A 16,669-nucleotide genomic window follows, 5' to 3' on the forward strand; every position below is an offset into this window, starting at 1 on the left:
TTAACCTCTGTTCTCCAAAAACATAAAAATCTGAAGCACTTTTAGAACAGCTACAAGAACATTTCAAAGTAAACACTGTCAATTTCTAGCTGATGAAATTTCTAGCTGATGAAACCCTGACTAATGCAATGCAAGGAACAATGCAATGGAGGCACTCCATACTTCTGGTCTCAGTCTAAATTACCAACACATTAATTCAGAGAAGGTTTTCAAAAATATAGTTTTGGAATATCAGCAGATATCCAATCTACTAACAATAAATATGCAGTCAATTTACAATCTTTTGGTTAAAAAGGCAAAATTAATTTCTTTCTTGTATTTAGAAGTTTAAAAATTATCCCATGGAAAATATGAACTTCATATTCCTTTTAGTTTAGACACAATATACCCATGTCAGTAGAGAGTAAACTCATTGTGTCAGAGGGAGAAGTGTTTAAAGAGTACAAGTTTTGTGTGGCCTTTTGAGATTTGCAAAATATTCAGTAGCACATTGTTCATGTAAGTATGTATCTGAATACATAGTTACATGAACAATGTAAATTGTTAGAAGTATTTCACACCAACTATTGTCCTCTATACCCTTCCCTTCATTAACTTTCATCCTTTTATTCAGCTCTCCTTAGCCTTTCTTCTTCCTAAAGCAACTTCTAATTTTCTCCCACCCATGTTCTCCATGTGTTCTACTCTGATGAAGAGAACACCAACACCTGAGAAATACATGTATCTTGTTCTAACCATATTTCCTTTTATATGCATTTTTAAATATAATTACTAAAAAATGAAAATCAGATTTCAGACTTGGGACCATGTGTCACTATTCATCGAATGGAACAGATCCAACCTGCTGCTCAGCGCTTTACAACACCATTGAACTCATGTTAAAAGTTAACTATTTTGGGCATATAAAGGACACACTGATAAGTTCCAGCATTAATCTGAAGAATGCTGTTCCCTTCTAGAGTGTGAGACACCATTAATACAATTTCCTATTTGCCAGCTAGTTACTATTTAATATTCCCCAATATTACCCTTAAGTACAAGAGTCAATGAGAACTTTCAGTTTTCAAATATAAGCAAAGATGATACCACAATGATGTCTGATTTTCTGATTTCAGTTGCCTTGATTTGCAGCTATAATGGATGCTGTACTGGTAATTTTAAATACAAAATCAGCTAAGCATAATGAACAGACCTGTTGTGAATCTCAAGAAACACCCAGCACATTTTCCTCTACTTCCCATCCCTCATCTCAGTTCAAGTAGTAATTCTACATGCATCTTGCAGACCTTCTGTCCCCTTCAATGAAATATAAGCATGGTGAATCTCTATGCTAGTTTCCAGAAGCTTCTTAAAACATACCATCTGGTATAGACTATAGCTTCTAACAGTTGCACTGAAGAGAAATTCTGGAAGTTGATTAATCAAGAATGTGAAGAAGTTAATACTAAAACGTTGCTTTTATTTTAAGTACAAAACGGGTCTTTCCCCACATTAACATTACTACTTGAGACACGAACTGTAGGTGAATCTCACCTCAGCACCTGACCCAACTAGAAACATGTATTTGTTTGATTCTGTGCAGCACCTTGTAAGATTTAAACAAGGAGGAGACTGGTCTCTGAACATGTTCAAGTTAGACTGCAAAACAGACAGGAATTCCTAGGGTCTGTTTAAAGAATGCATATATTGAACAACAAAACTGGTATCGTTCAGATGCTCACTGTTTCACCCAAAATACACCTTTAGTTTGTTTTTAAGCTAAGTCCAAGCACACCTTAGCTTTCCCTTACCTGTCTGGGTGGTTTCGTGCATAGACTCATACTCGGAATGATCGAGAGCCAAAGGGTTCATGTCCGCCTGCTCTGAGCCCGGCACGGCCGCGCTCGGCTCCGGCAGCTCCGTCAGCACCGTGCTCTGATGCTTCTTGTCACCATTGCCATTGGCATCCAGTCCTGCAGCACACACCACAAACACACTCACAAGTGCTCCTTCTAATCACAGTCATGCCACAGTTAAAACTACATCTGAAATAAAGGTGCTTACATACTTGCTTTACGTTTTTTAGCAGAAAATTAGAATTGAGACAGTCCCGCACTAAATTTTGATTTCTGCTTGAGCAACAGCCAGAAGCTCTTGTTCATACCTTCTTTACAGGAATCTGGAGGCTGGTCAGGTATTTCTTCCCACGTTTTGCTCACACTACCATCAGTGGCACCACTTGCTTCCAAGTGTAACATATGATTTCCCCACACCTTTGCATTGGGGTTTAACTCAGAAACCTTGGTTGACTCCTACAAAAAGAAATTGATTATGCATTTCAGGGATGCACAGCAATCCCTGAAATCCCTGGTGCACAGATACATTCAGTTTCAAATAACAGTATCAGACATACAACTCAAGGTTTTACTGTCATGTTTTTTCACACCTGAATATATTAACTGAGTTCCCATAATCCATTCAGGTACAAACACAACTGAACTGTACTGCACAGTATTCATTTCCCTGATTAAAACCACCAGAAAATGTTATCCAAGCAGAGCAAATGACAACAAACATTTCATTCTTTGCCTTTGACAGACTAACCCAGTCTGTACTTGACCTAGACTTCAGGCAGTTCTCTAATATATATGTCTTCTTGATGTTGATTATATTGCTAATCATATGTTACACTTTTATCTGTACATCAATCTAACATGTTAGATCTGTATCTATTGTATCTGCAAAATAATACTTAAAAATATATCAAGAAAATACAAAACTACAGGGATTTTTCTGAAATTATATAAACACTTAACAGTTTTAATGGAACATTATGGAAAATTGAAAGCAATAAATGTGCATGACAACTTCTGTTACTACACTCAGAGGAGGAACAGAGCATTAGGACAGAAAGAATGAATAACCATATCCAGTTAAATCATGTCAAGATAATCTCTTTTAACCTGGATTGGAAATGGACACATTTAATGATTACATATGGTTATAGACAACCATCATATAAATGGCCACATCTGTGCTTAAGAGAGATGGCTCTTTGCAGTGCAAACATCTAATAGAATACTTTAGAGTAATATGAGACTTGTTTTGCTTATGTTTGAGCAAAATGCATTGAATTATTCCACACAAAATATATGTTGAGTGTTTTAATGTAATTACACTGGGAAAGAATATTGCTCATGGTAAGACACACGAAAAAAGCTTATTAAAAATTTGCTTCCTAAATTTACAGATGCTAGGAGCATTGCAGTGTTTAGAGACAGGCACTCCAAAACCCCACAAAGCTTTAAATCTTCTTAAACACATGCATTCAAATACTTATTATCACAGTGCATAGAGAATATATCCAGAAAATAACAAAAACTTTTAAAATTTTACTTAAACACATCTCCTGAATGACAGAGAAGACTTAGAAAAAGTGGAAGTGTTTGACATAACTACTTGCATAGTAAGATTCAAAGATGACAGCAAGATCCATCAGTTTCCATTTTTAATATAAGAAGTTCCCCCAGGAGAGAGCAAAAAGCCTTGAGCACAATCCACTGCCCACACTGCAAGTGCAGGGCAAGGTCAGAGCAGCTGTTCCAACACAGCCAGCGAGGGGAACAATTTCAGGGAAGCTCAGCAGGGAAGAAAAAAGGAGCAGCAGCTGTTACAGGTTGACTTCTGCAGAGGGGAGGTAAGGCTGGACGGGACCACTGGAGGTCATCCAGCCCAACCTCCCTGCCTGAGCAGGGTCCACAGAGCAGCTCAGGATTGTGTCCAGACAGCTTCACTTGTTTCTTAGCCCAGCTAGCCAAGATCCAGCCTAGCTCTTCCCTCTTACTTCTCCTGCAGTCACTCCTCTCTACAGCACTACTCACCTCCAGAAGTGAGGAAAAGATTTCCTAATTGCTACCAAACAAGAACTTCAGGAAATCCACAAACACTTCTTCCTATACAAAGCTAAAGAGCATTGAGAATGGTTTGTAGCAAGCTTCCCTTCTGCACACTGTTTATCTTAAGTTCAGTTGAAACTGAGAACCTGCAATCAAGTTACTTTGCCAATGACTGAACTTTCACACAAAGTAAACAGAAAAAAAAAAAATCAATATTCAGCAAAATTTTTTACTTCTGCATTCGGTTTTTCAAAGGAAAGGGAGTCATCAGGTTCAGGACAAAACAACATTATTTAACTAAAGAAACCACAGTTTGACTTGGCTTAGTCAAACTTCTAGCTTCAGCTTTAAGCTTTAAGAGCAAACCACTTCTGCAGAATACTTACAAGTTCATCTTTACTGTGCCATCCCCACGTACCAGCACATTCCGGTGCCAGCAGCTGATATGGGTATGTTTCCACTGCATATGAAGCACTTGGTAAATTTTCAGGTTCATTCTGGAAGTTTTCATTAACTATACACAGTCTGTCATTCTTCATGGTATCATTAGAAGCTGCACTATTCCATAAAAAGCCCACTAGATATTCACCATTACCAGAAGGAACCATGTCAGAAAGCAGCTGATTTGTCCAATCAGCATTGCCAGTCTGAAGACTGATGAAATGTGACCACATTTCAACGTGGGGATTTTGTCTGTCCGGGTCGTAGGACTGCTTCTGGTCACTTGATCCATCTTCCATCAGACCTAACACACACTGCTCTCCGCCTTGCTGAAATCCTGCTGCACCAGGAGAGGCACTGGGTATTTCATAGGAAGGAGTAGCAGCATATTTGTCTACCTGCTTTGGGTCAACACAAACTCCAAGCTCTTTGTTTGAGAAAATCTTGTGATCTGGCTGCATCTGTTCCCAGCTTGTGGTCAAGTCATTCATCTGAGTATTTAATATGTAACTGGTGTTTTTCAGTTCAGTAGTCTCGGCTTGCAACTGCTTCAAATTCCCCCTGGTAAAAGGTTCTAGATTCTCAGCTGATAAACCAAAACCAGTGGGGTTCTCCTTTGCGTGGATGCTGACATACTGGTTTACTTCACCATCCTGGAAATTACATTCATTTACATCACACATACTTTTTTCATGAGTTTCTGATCTTTCCTCATTAAAAGGCCCAACAGAAACTTGAGTGTTCCCAACTTCTGGCTCTGGACTGGCACAGTGACACAACTCAGGCTCTTCTGGTGGTTTGTCATGCTCATGAGAACATGCATTTTGACACAATACAGGTAAAAAGGTATGGTCTGTCTTTAAGAGTTTACTGGCATCTTCCAGATTTTTCATGGTATCTTTTAATTTTACACTCCCGTACATACAACTGTCCGTGACTGCAGGTACAGCGGAGTCAGAGGGAGCATTCTGACTGCCAGCCAAGCCTTCACTGCAACTGAAGATGCCTTTATCACAATCAGCAATGTTAGCATCCAGACTCTGTTTTACATTTTCTGCCTTGTTATCAATGGACTCATTTAGTTGACCTTCAAATTTTGTCTGTTTTACAGATTCTACTACATGCCCAGCTGTTTTGGCTGACTCAGTCTCTGCACTCCATTGATCTTCCACTGTGTGGAAGGAACACACATCCTGTTGGTTATCTTGTCTGCTGTTCATATCTATTTTATTCATATGCTCACATTCCACAGATACAGAAGAGACACTGGTTTTGTCATCTGAATTTGAATATTTGCATACTTTACCTTTATTCTCTACTAACTCTTGTGAAACCTGACACTCTAGGCTGTTTTCCTTTAGGAACATTTCATCTGTGCTTTGATTATGTGCATGAGATGTCACAGTGCCATCACTTATCCCTGATCTAGTTCTGGTCAAGTTACCAGCTTCCTCAAGAAAGTCACCTTTTAGTTCAGAGGCACTCACACAGCTCTCCTCCTCCATGACACTGTGGACTGCAGCTTCACATGATGTCCTGATTTCAGTGCAACCCTTAATGTGACTTTGAAAATCAGAACCTTCCTCCAAGTTTAGCTGTGTTTCAGTCACGTTCAAAGCTTCACAGCTATGCAAAACTATACCAGTGCATTTCTCTCCGTCTTTCAAGGATTCTTCAAAACTGCTGTGATGTTCACTAGAGTCTGGTGAAAATGTTTGGCTATCACCATATGTTCTTTCAAGTGTTTTCTTTTCCACATTTGAGTTTACTTCACTTTCTGGCTCTAGAAAGCAGACTTCATCAAGTTTTTCTACATTGTCCATTTCATGTAACTCTAATGATAATTTAAAGTTACCCCCTATGTTGTCTACCACCTGTTCAGTATTTATTTGCTCTACAACACTGGAGGGATGCCTAGTCAGTGGCACAACAAGTGGTACAACATCAGAATGATGACTTCCCACAGTTTTTCCTGAATAAGATACTCCAGTGTTTAATAATACATTGGAAATATGATCACTGTTTTTCACCTTTTCTGAGTTAGGGCTGTATTGGTCCTCTCCAGCAGCATCCACAGGCTTCACAGAATCACAACCTGTATGCAGTGATTCATTCCAACTGGCAGCACTACCCATGGTATATATGTCCTCTTGCTGATTCTCAGGGATGATTTCACCAGGCACTTTTGCTTTTAAGACATCTGTTACTGTACTGTCATTATTTAACCTCTGCACGTGACACCGGTCAGTCAATAAGTGATCAAAAGAACACTGGATGTCTAGGCTACAGCATTCCTTTGTATCCTTTTTCTCCATGTTTGATCTATCCTCTTTTTTACACTCAAACAGTTCTTTCTGTGAATTAAACTTAGCTTCCACTTGTGCCAATTGTTGCATTGGAAATTCCTTCCCTCTGTCTAGAGGTCGTGCCATGGCGCACATTCCTTCATCAGTAACAGCTGAGTTATCTATGTCTGCTGCAGTCTCTTCATGCACAGTAGCTGGCACCTCTTCATCCCCTTTCAGATCTTCTGCATCTACAACACAAATGCTGTAAAACTCCTTGTCTTTCACGTTTTGACTGTTGTCTACATCAAGACAGGAAAATGTTGGAGACATCTCTCTATATGAACTCGAAACTTTCTGTAAGCTGTCACACTTGCTGTCTTCAACACTCACTCTTGTTTCATTTTGCCTTGAATGGTCACATGTAACTGCATAATCCTCTAGAGAATTTCTATTTAAGGAAATTTCACTCTGTAAGCCTTTGTCTATGATATCTGCTACATGCGAATTAGAAATATGATCAAACAAGCAAAGCTCTTGTGAAGCTGCATTTTCATTATTAATATTGCTATTATTATTTTCTATATTGTTCACATGCTGACCATTACTATTAAATTTTTTAGGTGCTCTTTTTTTAATAATCTTATCTTTCTTTTCTTCACTTCTCTGCAGATTTCCATATGTACCAGAGACTTTCAAGAGGTGACTAAAGGAATTAAAGAAGCTAAAAGGTCTGCCATACGTCCTCCTAGGGCTGGCATGGGGAGTATTCCCCATGCTGTTATATGACGAATATTTTCCTTTTCTACCCCAAAAACCAGATTTAGAATCTGACACTGCGCAATCATCACCACAAACACGTTCAATGCCGACTGTCACAGCTGCCCCATTAACTGTCCTTCCCACTGTATGCAGATCCTGGCTTTCCACAGTTCCAAAAATTGAAGATAAAGTTTTACTTATCCTTGACTTTGGTGCTTCCTCTTCCACAGATTTTTGTAACAAGCTGGTTTTCTCCTCACTCGTGCTGTTACTCAATTCTTTACTGAAGCAGCAGCCCATGTTTAATAAGTAGTGTCAGAGGGTCTTCTCATTGCAAATCACCTTCCTCTTTACGCTAACTTTCTATGGCTACTGAGGAGACAAGCCAACACCCAACTGCCAAAAATAGCACACTTTAAAACCATGCAGGGGTTCATATGTCATTGCCACTCAAAGTCCAAATCCCAGTTGCTGAGCAATGTTTCAGTATTTCATCATATACACTCTAACATTCAAGCCAAATACTCCTTCTAATGAGATTACAGTCTGTTTAGGAGTACTACTGAGTCTTATGAACTTCTATTGTTTCCTAAAAAGTTTTGTTCATCCAAATAGTTAAAATATTTAAATGACATCTTTCACAATGCCCATATATGCCAGAAACTACTTGTTTTCATATTTACTACAACTCCCACCTTCTACACAAGTTAAAATGCATTCTGGCTTGACATGTTTAAATCTGACATGTAGATCAAACACTTTCTGGACCATTTTCTCCTTCACCTCCCTTCCCCCAGAGCTGAACCTACACCACAATTACTTCTTTAGGAAAAACAGGCTAAAGATAGATAAGACTCATGTATTCCATTGAGCAGTCATTGTACCTTATCAGAAGCTAATTCTGTTCCAAGCCTTTTTTTAAAATTTGTTATCTGCATGAAAAAAAAAAAAATACGTAATTCCTCAGTGACTTATAGCACTGAAGGGGGCCTCAAGATCATTTACCCACCTCATGGTACTGTGACAGGATTAATTATACTTAAGCTCAGAAGAAAACTGTGTATCCTTTTAGTAAAACTCAGAAATATTTAAAAAGTAATTTGACTGAATGCTATTCCTTCCAAAAGTCTGTCCTCAGTAGTTTTCATTGTTGTACATATACCGACTCCTCCTGACCTCATAACAACTAAACCTTTTTTATACACATGTATTTACATATTGAAATACTTCTATTACTGTAAGTTCTTGTAGTTGCTAATAAAAAGTGGTTCTGTTTCTTCAAATATAAAAGCCCAATAAAAAAGCTGAAAATACCCAGCAATCTTTTTGTGCCCTAAACAGATTTGTTCGTCTTTGCCTTTCCATTACCTCACATCGTTTGGACCTTCTCTCAAATGCATTGCTATTATTTCAGATTTGGACCCCATACTTCAGAGAGCTTACGGAGTGTACAACTACAGCACCACCCTCCTCTGTTACTTAAAAGATATTGAAAAGGGAGTAAGACAGGACAGACCCTTAAACTCTATTTCAATGTTCTTCCAGATGAGCATTGAACTCAGTGCTATTTTTCCACTGGTTGTGCACCTTATGACAACTAATATTCCACTAACTCTGACCATAAAAGATTGCTGAATTGATAAAAAAGTACATCCCCTCTTCAGCAAGTCTGCTTTGGAATTGTAAAGTAAAATCAGAGGAAAACTACCCTCCCCCCGCCCCCTATCCGACCCAGGAAGACTCCAAGTGCCTGCAGCTACACTGTTCCTAAGGATAGGAAGTCTGATGCATCATTGCTGCCATCTGCTGCATTTTTTTCAATTCTCCCCTGGGACAAAGTTATTCAACATGCTTGGATCCAGACTGAAAACTATGCCAAGTCACTCCTCTCTTTAGCATTCCCTGGAACCGAGAACAGGCAAAGGGGGAGGGAGTTACTTAGAATAGTTTTTTTGAAGAAATGCCATGAGCAAACAATTTAACTGTTTTTAATGTCAGCTTAAAGTCACAGGAATACTGAAAAAATTCACAATTATTCAGAAAACTCCCTTATCAGATAAACAAATAGAAAGACTTTTCCCCTTGTGATTTAGCCATTACTAACTCATGCTTTCTAGAGAGGAGCTAAGTGTCTTTAAGAGACAGAGCAGGGCAAAGTCCACTTTTCCAGTGCCTTAACAACCACTTCTCCTATCAACTAATGGGAAGAAAAGGGGTGAAGCAGTTCAGGCAAGCAGAAACTTATTCCAGTTTTCCCATACCCTTCTCATGTGTAAGAGCACATTTTGTACTTGTTCCTTTGTTTTTATCTTAGGGTTCCAGGGATAATTTCTATTTTAAAGCAGCTACAGTGCACATTCATTAAGTCAAATTTCTCAATACTATTTAGTGTGCGATTACAACTTGAAAAAAAAAGGCAACATGAATTTAAGCAGAAAATGCCACTCCTGTTACGCTACATCACTTGAGGCACCTTCTGGCTAAGCTTGACACTGCCACCAACTTGAAAAGCACTTAACAGAGTTCATGCTCTGCTACTTCAGAGCCCAGCTCGTCTGGGGAGTAAATTTTGTTATTTTGTTTGGGTTTTTCTTTCTTTATTCATGCATATTTTAGCTCTGGTATATTGCTCATCTACTCAAAGCCTAAACAGGTTTTCTGACTGCATGAAACAAAAGTGCTCTGAAGCAGCACTTTCATAACCTGAACAATTACTTTTTTTTAATAGGTATTTTGTCCTATATCCTGTACACACCTACACAGAAGGCAAGATGTCAACATGCTTATTAACTAGAGTATACTCACCCTCTTTCATTTCCCAATGTACTTATTCTTTGCCAAGGAGTAAGGGTTTATTCCATATATAGCCTTATAGGCCTAAATTTAAAAACAATCTAGATTCAAAGTTACAATAACACAAGCCAAAACAATCCTTACAACCTACCAAATTCTAATTTCCTTTATTCTTTCTCTATAACAAAGTCATGCAACTGTAACAAGTTCTGAAGAAACAGTGATTATGCTGCACTCCCAGGCCACACCTGATGCCATGCCCATCACCAGGGAAGGGAACACAGAAGAGCAGCCTCACAACAGATGTTGCAGTGACACCACTGCAGGCTTCTGACACAGCTGATCAAATTGCCTGACTTTCCCTCCAATAGATCATGGTTAATGGACTGATAAGAGTTTAAGTACATATTCTACACTCTGAAATAATCAAACATGAGCATTAGATGTCATCTACATGTATAAACTTATTCTTATGGCCTTATTCACTTTTCTTATGGCCTAAATCTAGAATACCATGACAGAAAGAGCAAACACCAACCAGTATTGATCCTTTGTGATGTTGATCCTGTACATGTTCAGTGTAAAGCCTAATTCTCCCATTTCTTGTTTAAAGCTAGTCATGATCTCTTGAATACCAGCTACTCATTATACAAACTGCTGCTTAACATTAAATTGGCATATACTGCATGTAAAACTGCATTGTCCAATGATCTAAGGTTTATCTGGTATACTGAATTTTCACTGAGCACATGGTCCTGTATTAAACTAGTAAACTTGATTTCCTCAGTTCCTTTTCATTTTGAAGCTTATTCTTGAATGGGCTGCAAAAGGATTTTTGAACAACATAATCCAGCAGCAATAAACCTAAGACATCCTTTTATAGTATTTCCTAAGAAAAACATTTTTGGTAAGTACAATTAAGTGCCATCTTTCAGGAAGCTCTAGATATTTTCCCCCTGCTTTGAACAACAGTAGGATTGAACTTTTGTTTACAGTACCTATAAGGATTAACAAACATCAGTGTACCACACAGATTAGAATTCCCATTAACAGAAACCCATGGCAGCACCTGGTAATTATTCAGCTAGGGAAAGAATGGGTGATGCTAATATTGCAATCAGATGGCAAGTTTAAATGGCCCTACTGTAATATCCTGCACTGGAACACACATTTGCAGAACTTGTTGTCGCTTGGTGACAGGAATCCCTTCTGAAGATATTTTCAAATTTCCCCATCAGGTCTTAATTTGACTAATCAAAGAAAGAAAATTCTTTGGTCCTTGGAAAGTGCTCTGAGAGGCCACACATTCAAATGTGAGCATGGCAGAGGAAGAATTTAGGCTCAATAAGCAAGGAAAAAGACTCGTGCATGCTTTTAGCACTAAAAGTCAGTTGAATCTTAATTTGGCAGAGACAGGACATACAAACTACCTCCACCATGGGATTGGCACCTTGGCCTCTTCCCTCAGAGTAACCTAATTTCTAGCAGCAAAGAGTTACTATTGAAAAGGAAGCACAGAAGTGAGTTAAAATGGAGTGAACTGCTTTTTAAATGCTGATTCTCCTGGGTCCAGCCTAACAAGGGCTCTCTCAGAAAGAGTAATTGTCAAATCAGGATACAAATAGTCTATTGGCAGATGTCACCTGAAGCGACAAAGCCCACCTCTAGGTCAATGAAGTTGAAAAAAAAGCACATTTAACTCCCAAAGCTAAGAAAACCATCAAAGTTAAGAATCTGCTAGTATCCTCTAAACTATGTACCTCCAATGTGTAAGCCTAAGCTACTATTGACAAGAAATCCATGAAGATCCTCAAGATGCCAATTTCCTTCAAACAACTTATGTGCAAAATTCTGCTGGTAAATACCACTAGAATCAGCCAAACTGACTGGTTGTGTTGGAAATGAACCAACCAGAGTAGAACCATACTAGAATCATACTAGACTTGTGATTGACCTAGATTATGCTTTAAATAGCATAGTTTCATAGCTACTTCAATGCAGAAGACTGTCTCACTCACTCTGAGGTTAAGACTTTGAAACATGTTAGTGAAAAAGTGACCTGTGTATCTTTAACCAGCAACCCTGAAAAGTGATCTCTGAAGGATTCCATCCAAAACATCAAAACCTTCATTTTAATTTAGTCACTATTGATTACCTATTCAACATTACTCACAGTAGAATGTCTTCAGTTTTGTTCTTGCCAAATTACAGAATGACTAAGCTCATAATTAGAAAAATTTAGTTACTGTTCAAAGAGGAAAAAAAATACTTGTTATATAGCCACTTCTGATGAAAATTAGCCTAATACCTATTTTTACAGGACCTACAGAAATGTATCAAGATTCCCCATTGAAATAACTTTCTTCCTGAACAAAAGCATTTGGACAAAGTGTATCAAGAGAACCCAGTGGAACAGCACAGCCAAAACAGCTGGGAATGAAATTCAGCACATCTCTTATAAGTCTATTAAAAACAGACCCCTAGAAAGCTCACTAGGTGCCAGAGCTGTATGGTCCCATATCACATGCACACTGAAATAATGACCAGCACAAACATGCACCTATGTCTTTTTGCAGTCTAGACCACTGATCTCAAAATAATTAGCAAACAGCAGGTGGTTTTTGCCTGACCTCAAGTATGGACTTGCTAAAGGCAATAGAGCCAGGATTCCAGAAGTTTTTTCCTCCTTCCTATCACATTTATGGAAAGATGGAAGTGTCTTAATGATTTCAGTTTGCTAACTCTTTCCTGCACTCTCTGAAGTTTTTCTCCAACTATAATCTTGTTCACAGAACTTGCAAGTGAAGTCCTGAAGCACTGGCAAAAATCAACTCATGTAAGCATGAGGCATTACACAAGGGACCATTTTGAAAACACCACTGTTAACAGAATATATTGGTGATTATGCTCATGCCAGAATGACCTTCTGATGTTGTGCACATAAGAGTATCATATCAGTATAACTTAAAGCCTAATAAGCTACAGGTCTCATCTTTTTCAGATAAAATATTCAGCCAAAGAAAAGCTTTAATCCAATAGAACAAGTTATTTGAAATGTGCTATTATAGCACTATGGGTACTAGGAGATATCCAAGATATCTAAACTGACATCAGCTTTCTCTTCCCATGAAAAGAACAGTAAGGTCTCCTGAAATATAAATAAATGGTTATGCTCTTTTTCTCCAAATAAGTAGGGAAGAACAGGAATTAATATTTAAATACAGTTTTTTTTAAATAAAAATTCTAGTATGTCAAATTAAAAGAACTGGCACCCATATGAAGACTAATAAATTGCCTTTAATGCTAATGCACCTGTTGAAATGCATGGACAGCTTCAAGCTCTTGAAAAAAATCTGCAAGCCATTCTTACTCAAGTTTATTGGCACTAATACTCTGGGTACAGAAAAACAAACAAACAAACAAAAACCCAAAAAAACCAAAAAAAAACCACCAAAAAAACCCCAAACACAGCACACCTCAATAGTTCAGCTTCCAGAAGTATGGCAGAAAACCAGACTGAATTTTTCCTCTACTGTCAAATAAGTAAAAATTCACATCTAAGAAATGTATAACAGAGAACTCAGAAAAAAAAAGGGAGGAAGAGGAATAAACAAAAAGTGCACCAGCTTTCTTAGAAAAGCAAAGCAGGGGTTTTTCAGAATGCTCCCTAGTGCTTGCTCCAAGCTAAGCTGGAAGCAGGAAGTACCTGCTCCTTAGCATAGCACAAGTGAAACTCCTGGAAGAACATACAATGAAACCAAACCCTTCGAGATGTCCCAGGAGGAAACGTTCCTCCCAATATATAGTTAACAAAGACAAAACTTTGAACGTATTTGAATAAAAATCAAGGTCTTCAATCTTCTTGAAGACATATGCAGCATTTACTACAACATATAAGCACACAGTACAATCTACTGTATGATCTGCCAAAAGCATCCCATATAGCCACTCACTGGATCCTGCACAGCAGCACAGCAACGTGCCACTTGTCACAACTGACTGAGCAAAATTCCTGTTACAGACTGCCAACTCCTGCTTGTATGGGTTTGTGCTTTTTTCAATTACACATACATACAAAGTGCATTCCCTGCACTGCCCTCACATGGCAAGGTGTGACCAAGGACCTTGGTTCAAGATTAGTGATACAATTCCTGCATAGCCTAAAAAACCTGTACCTTAAATGACTGCAAACTGTCATATCTTGCAGTTTATGTAAATCCCCCCAAAGAGCTGAAGCCAAGCTAACTTGAGGTTTCTAGTCAGTATGGAGAATTAACCACCTCCAACAGCTCTGCTCGGGCTGTTTAATGTTTCAATGCTTTCTGTCAGCCAACTGTCTTCTAAAATGTTCTGACCTAAAATTTTGATTAAGACATAATGAAAACACAATGTTTCCTACAGCACACCAGGGGAACATGCAATTAGAATACTTACTAGATGAGAACCGTCCTTAACTTCTTGTACTTGCTGCACCTGCGGTTCAGCCACAACTTTAGTGTCCTGATCAGAAGTCATGAGCTGTCTGCTTTTTGGCTGCTCAGAGAGAACTTTACTGGTCACCTTTGTAAGCTGCAGAAATAAGAAGACAAAAGATTCTGTAAGTAAGTGGTTGTTGAAATTCCTCAGAACCACAGCCACTCCAGACACGCCACCCTGACTCAGAGCAAAGGCGAAAGAACTTCCACACAATTCGGTCAGGATTATGCATCCAGAGAAAACATAAAATGAGGATAAAGCCACCTTGCAGATACACTCAGCTCCCAGTCACTGGCTGCCTTGGGATTAGAGATGAACACTTGCCACAGCACTGGGCAGGGAAATTCCACTGGGAAAGCTTCTCTTGATTCTCACCTTACTTATTCACACTGCATTTCAAACCATGATTTCTTCAAATAACCTGCAGACTCCACTCACTAAGAAGCATTTAGTCACAAACCAACCTTTCTTCTAGAACTACTTTCATGGTCATTTTATCTTTGCAAGATTTAAGAAGCATGTTACAACAGTTCTGCTAGACTCAACCAGTTCTTCTGCTCTATCATCCCAAAATCTTATTTTCTTTGATTAAACAAGTGAAAAACTCAGTAGAGTTGAAAGTCTGACAGTGACATTGCTTTGAAATTTGATGCTATTATTTAATGCTGTTATTTTTAAAAGATGCCAAAAAAACCAATTAAAGCATGAAGTCTCAAAGTAAATATTGAGGTGTGAAAATCAGGCTTTTTTATTTTTTCTTTTCTAAAAAGATGTAAAATGCTTTTTTAGTTTTTTTATTCATAGGAAATTCCAGTACTGTATCTGTAACAATGCATGAGAAAGATCTATTGCCTTCAAGTTGGTGACACCAAACATGCAATCTCCCTAAAATGAAAATGTAAAGATTTGTAGCACACGTAAGCTAATGGTAATGTTCCATTCTTTAGGAACATAAGCTCCTTTTAGGCTACCTTGACTCCAAGGCTAGAGTTAAGAAGACTTTCAGTCTAGAGCATTATGGCTTTCCATTAGTCTCCTTTACACTGTATTTTGAAATGGACAAAAGCAAATACAAATGCAACTGACTGAATATATTCCAATATTTTCAAAGAAAATTACTATGCTCAGCTATAAACTGATTTGAGCACCTGTATTACAGGATTATGCAAAAGGTATTTTGTACATATAGCTGAGGAAACAAATATACTGACATCCCCAAGAAGATGAACATTTCAGCTTACATGAATTACCTCGTGCTATTGATGGGAAGTTAGCACAAAAAGTATGCTTTCAAAAGAAACACAAGTCACTGTTATATTCTCAGAAGTTTCTTTTCTTAACACTATGTCTCTCACCCTGGAATAGAAACTACTTAAGGAAGAAATGGCACAGACAAAAAAACCACATTAAAATGGAACTAAAAAATTACACTATTCCTCACGGTGTTACACACAAGTATACTCACAGGTTATGTAACAAAGTCGGGAATTCATTCAGGATGTTTATATTTTATAAAATAACCAAAAACCATCCTCAGGATGAAAGCAACTTTTCAAAAGCAGTTATAAACAGCCAGACCCTGTGTTGCTCAAAGCCATGCATGGGAAGAGGTAGACACTTTAGCACTGCATGAAGTGTCTAAGCCTCCTGGAGAACACTTCTGCTCATGTTTTTTAAAGAAATTCTGTTTGCCTTTCCAAATTTTGGATTAATTTTTCTTTCTAAAAAGAGCCCAAGACTCCTTACTCATTTCACATTCACTGTATGTAACCTCCACTGCTGTTCATACTACCCTTGGGCATAGCTTTAGTCCAGATTCATAAGCTAAAGGCTACTTTAGAGAAAGACAAGCATGTTCCAGTCAGCAGTGGTGGTATCTACTCAGCATTTTGATCCCCATATCCATGTTAAGGTACCTCTTTATAGCCTTCTGTCACCTGTTTATCTCACATATTCCCATTCCCTTCTAGGATCAGCCTGTCCAGAGCCATGCTGCAATCTCTTCCATCCTCTGGTACACTGTGTTAACACCAGAAC

General features: G+C 38.3%; 1 protein-coding gene across 2 annotated transcripts in view; it reads right to left on the reverse strand.

Annotated features, from left to right (window-relative positions):
* The window catches only part of LARP4B (La ribonucleoprotein 4B), a 55,793-nt gene that overhangs the window by 22,913 nt on the left and 16,211 nt on the right, over positions 1-16,669 (reverse strand). For both annotated transcript variants that reach the window (XM_066551302.1, XM_066551292.1), the window contains exons 2-4: positions 14,591-14,725; positions 2,144-2,291; positions 1,791-1,952 (exon numbers count right to left, since the gene is read on the reverse strand). In XM_066551302.1, coding sequence (XP_066407399.1) covers positions 1,791-1,952; positions 2,144-2,291; positions 14,591-14,671 — 391 coding nt within the window. In that variant the 5' untranslated portion in view covers positions 14,672-14,725. The remainder of the gene's footprint in view (positions 1-1,790; positions 1,953-2,143; positions 2,292-14,590; positions 14,726-16,669) is intronic.

Source organism: Molothrus aeneus, chromosome 1 (assembly GCF_037042795.1).
Source record: "Molothrus aeneus isolate 106 chromosome 1, BPBGC_Maene_1.0, whole genome shotgun sequence".
Classification (NCBI taxonomy): domain Eukaryota; kingdom Metazoa; phylum Chordata; class Aves; order Passeriformes; family Icteridae; genus Molothrus; species Molothrus aeneus.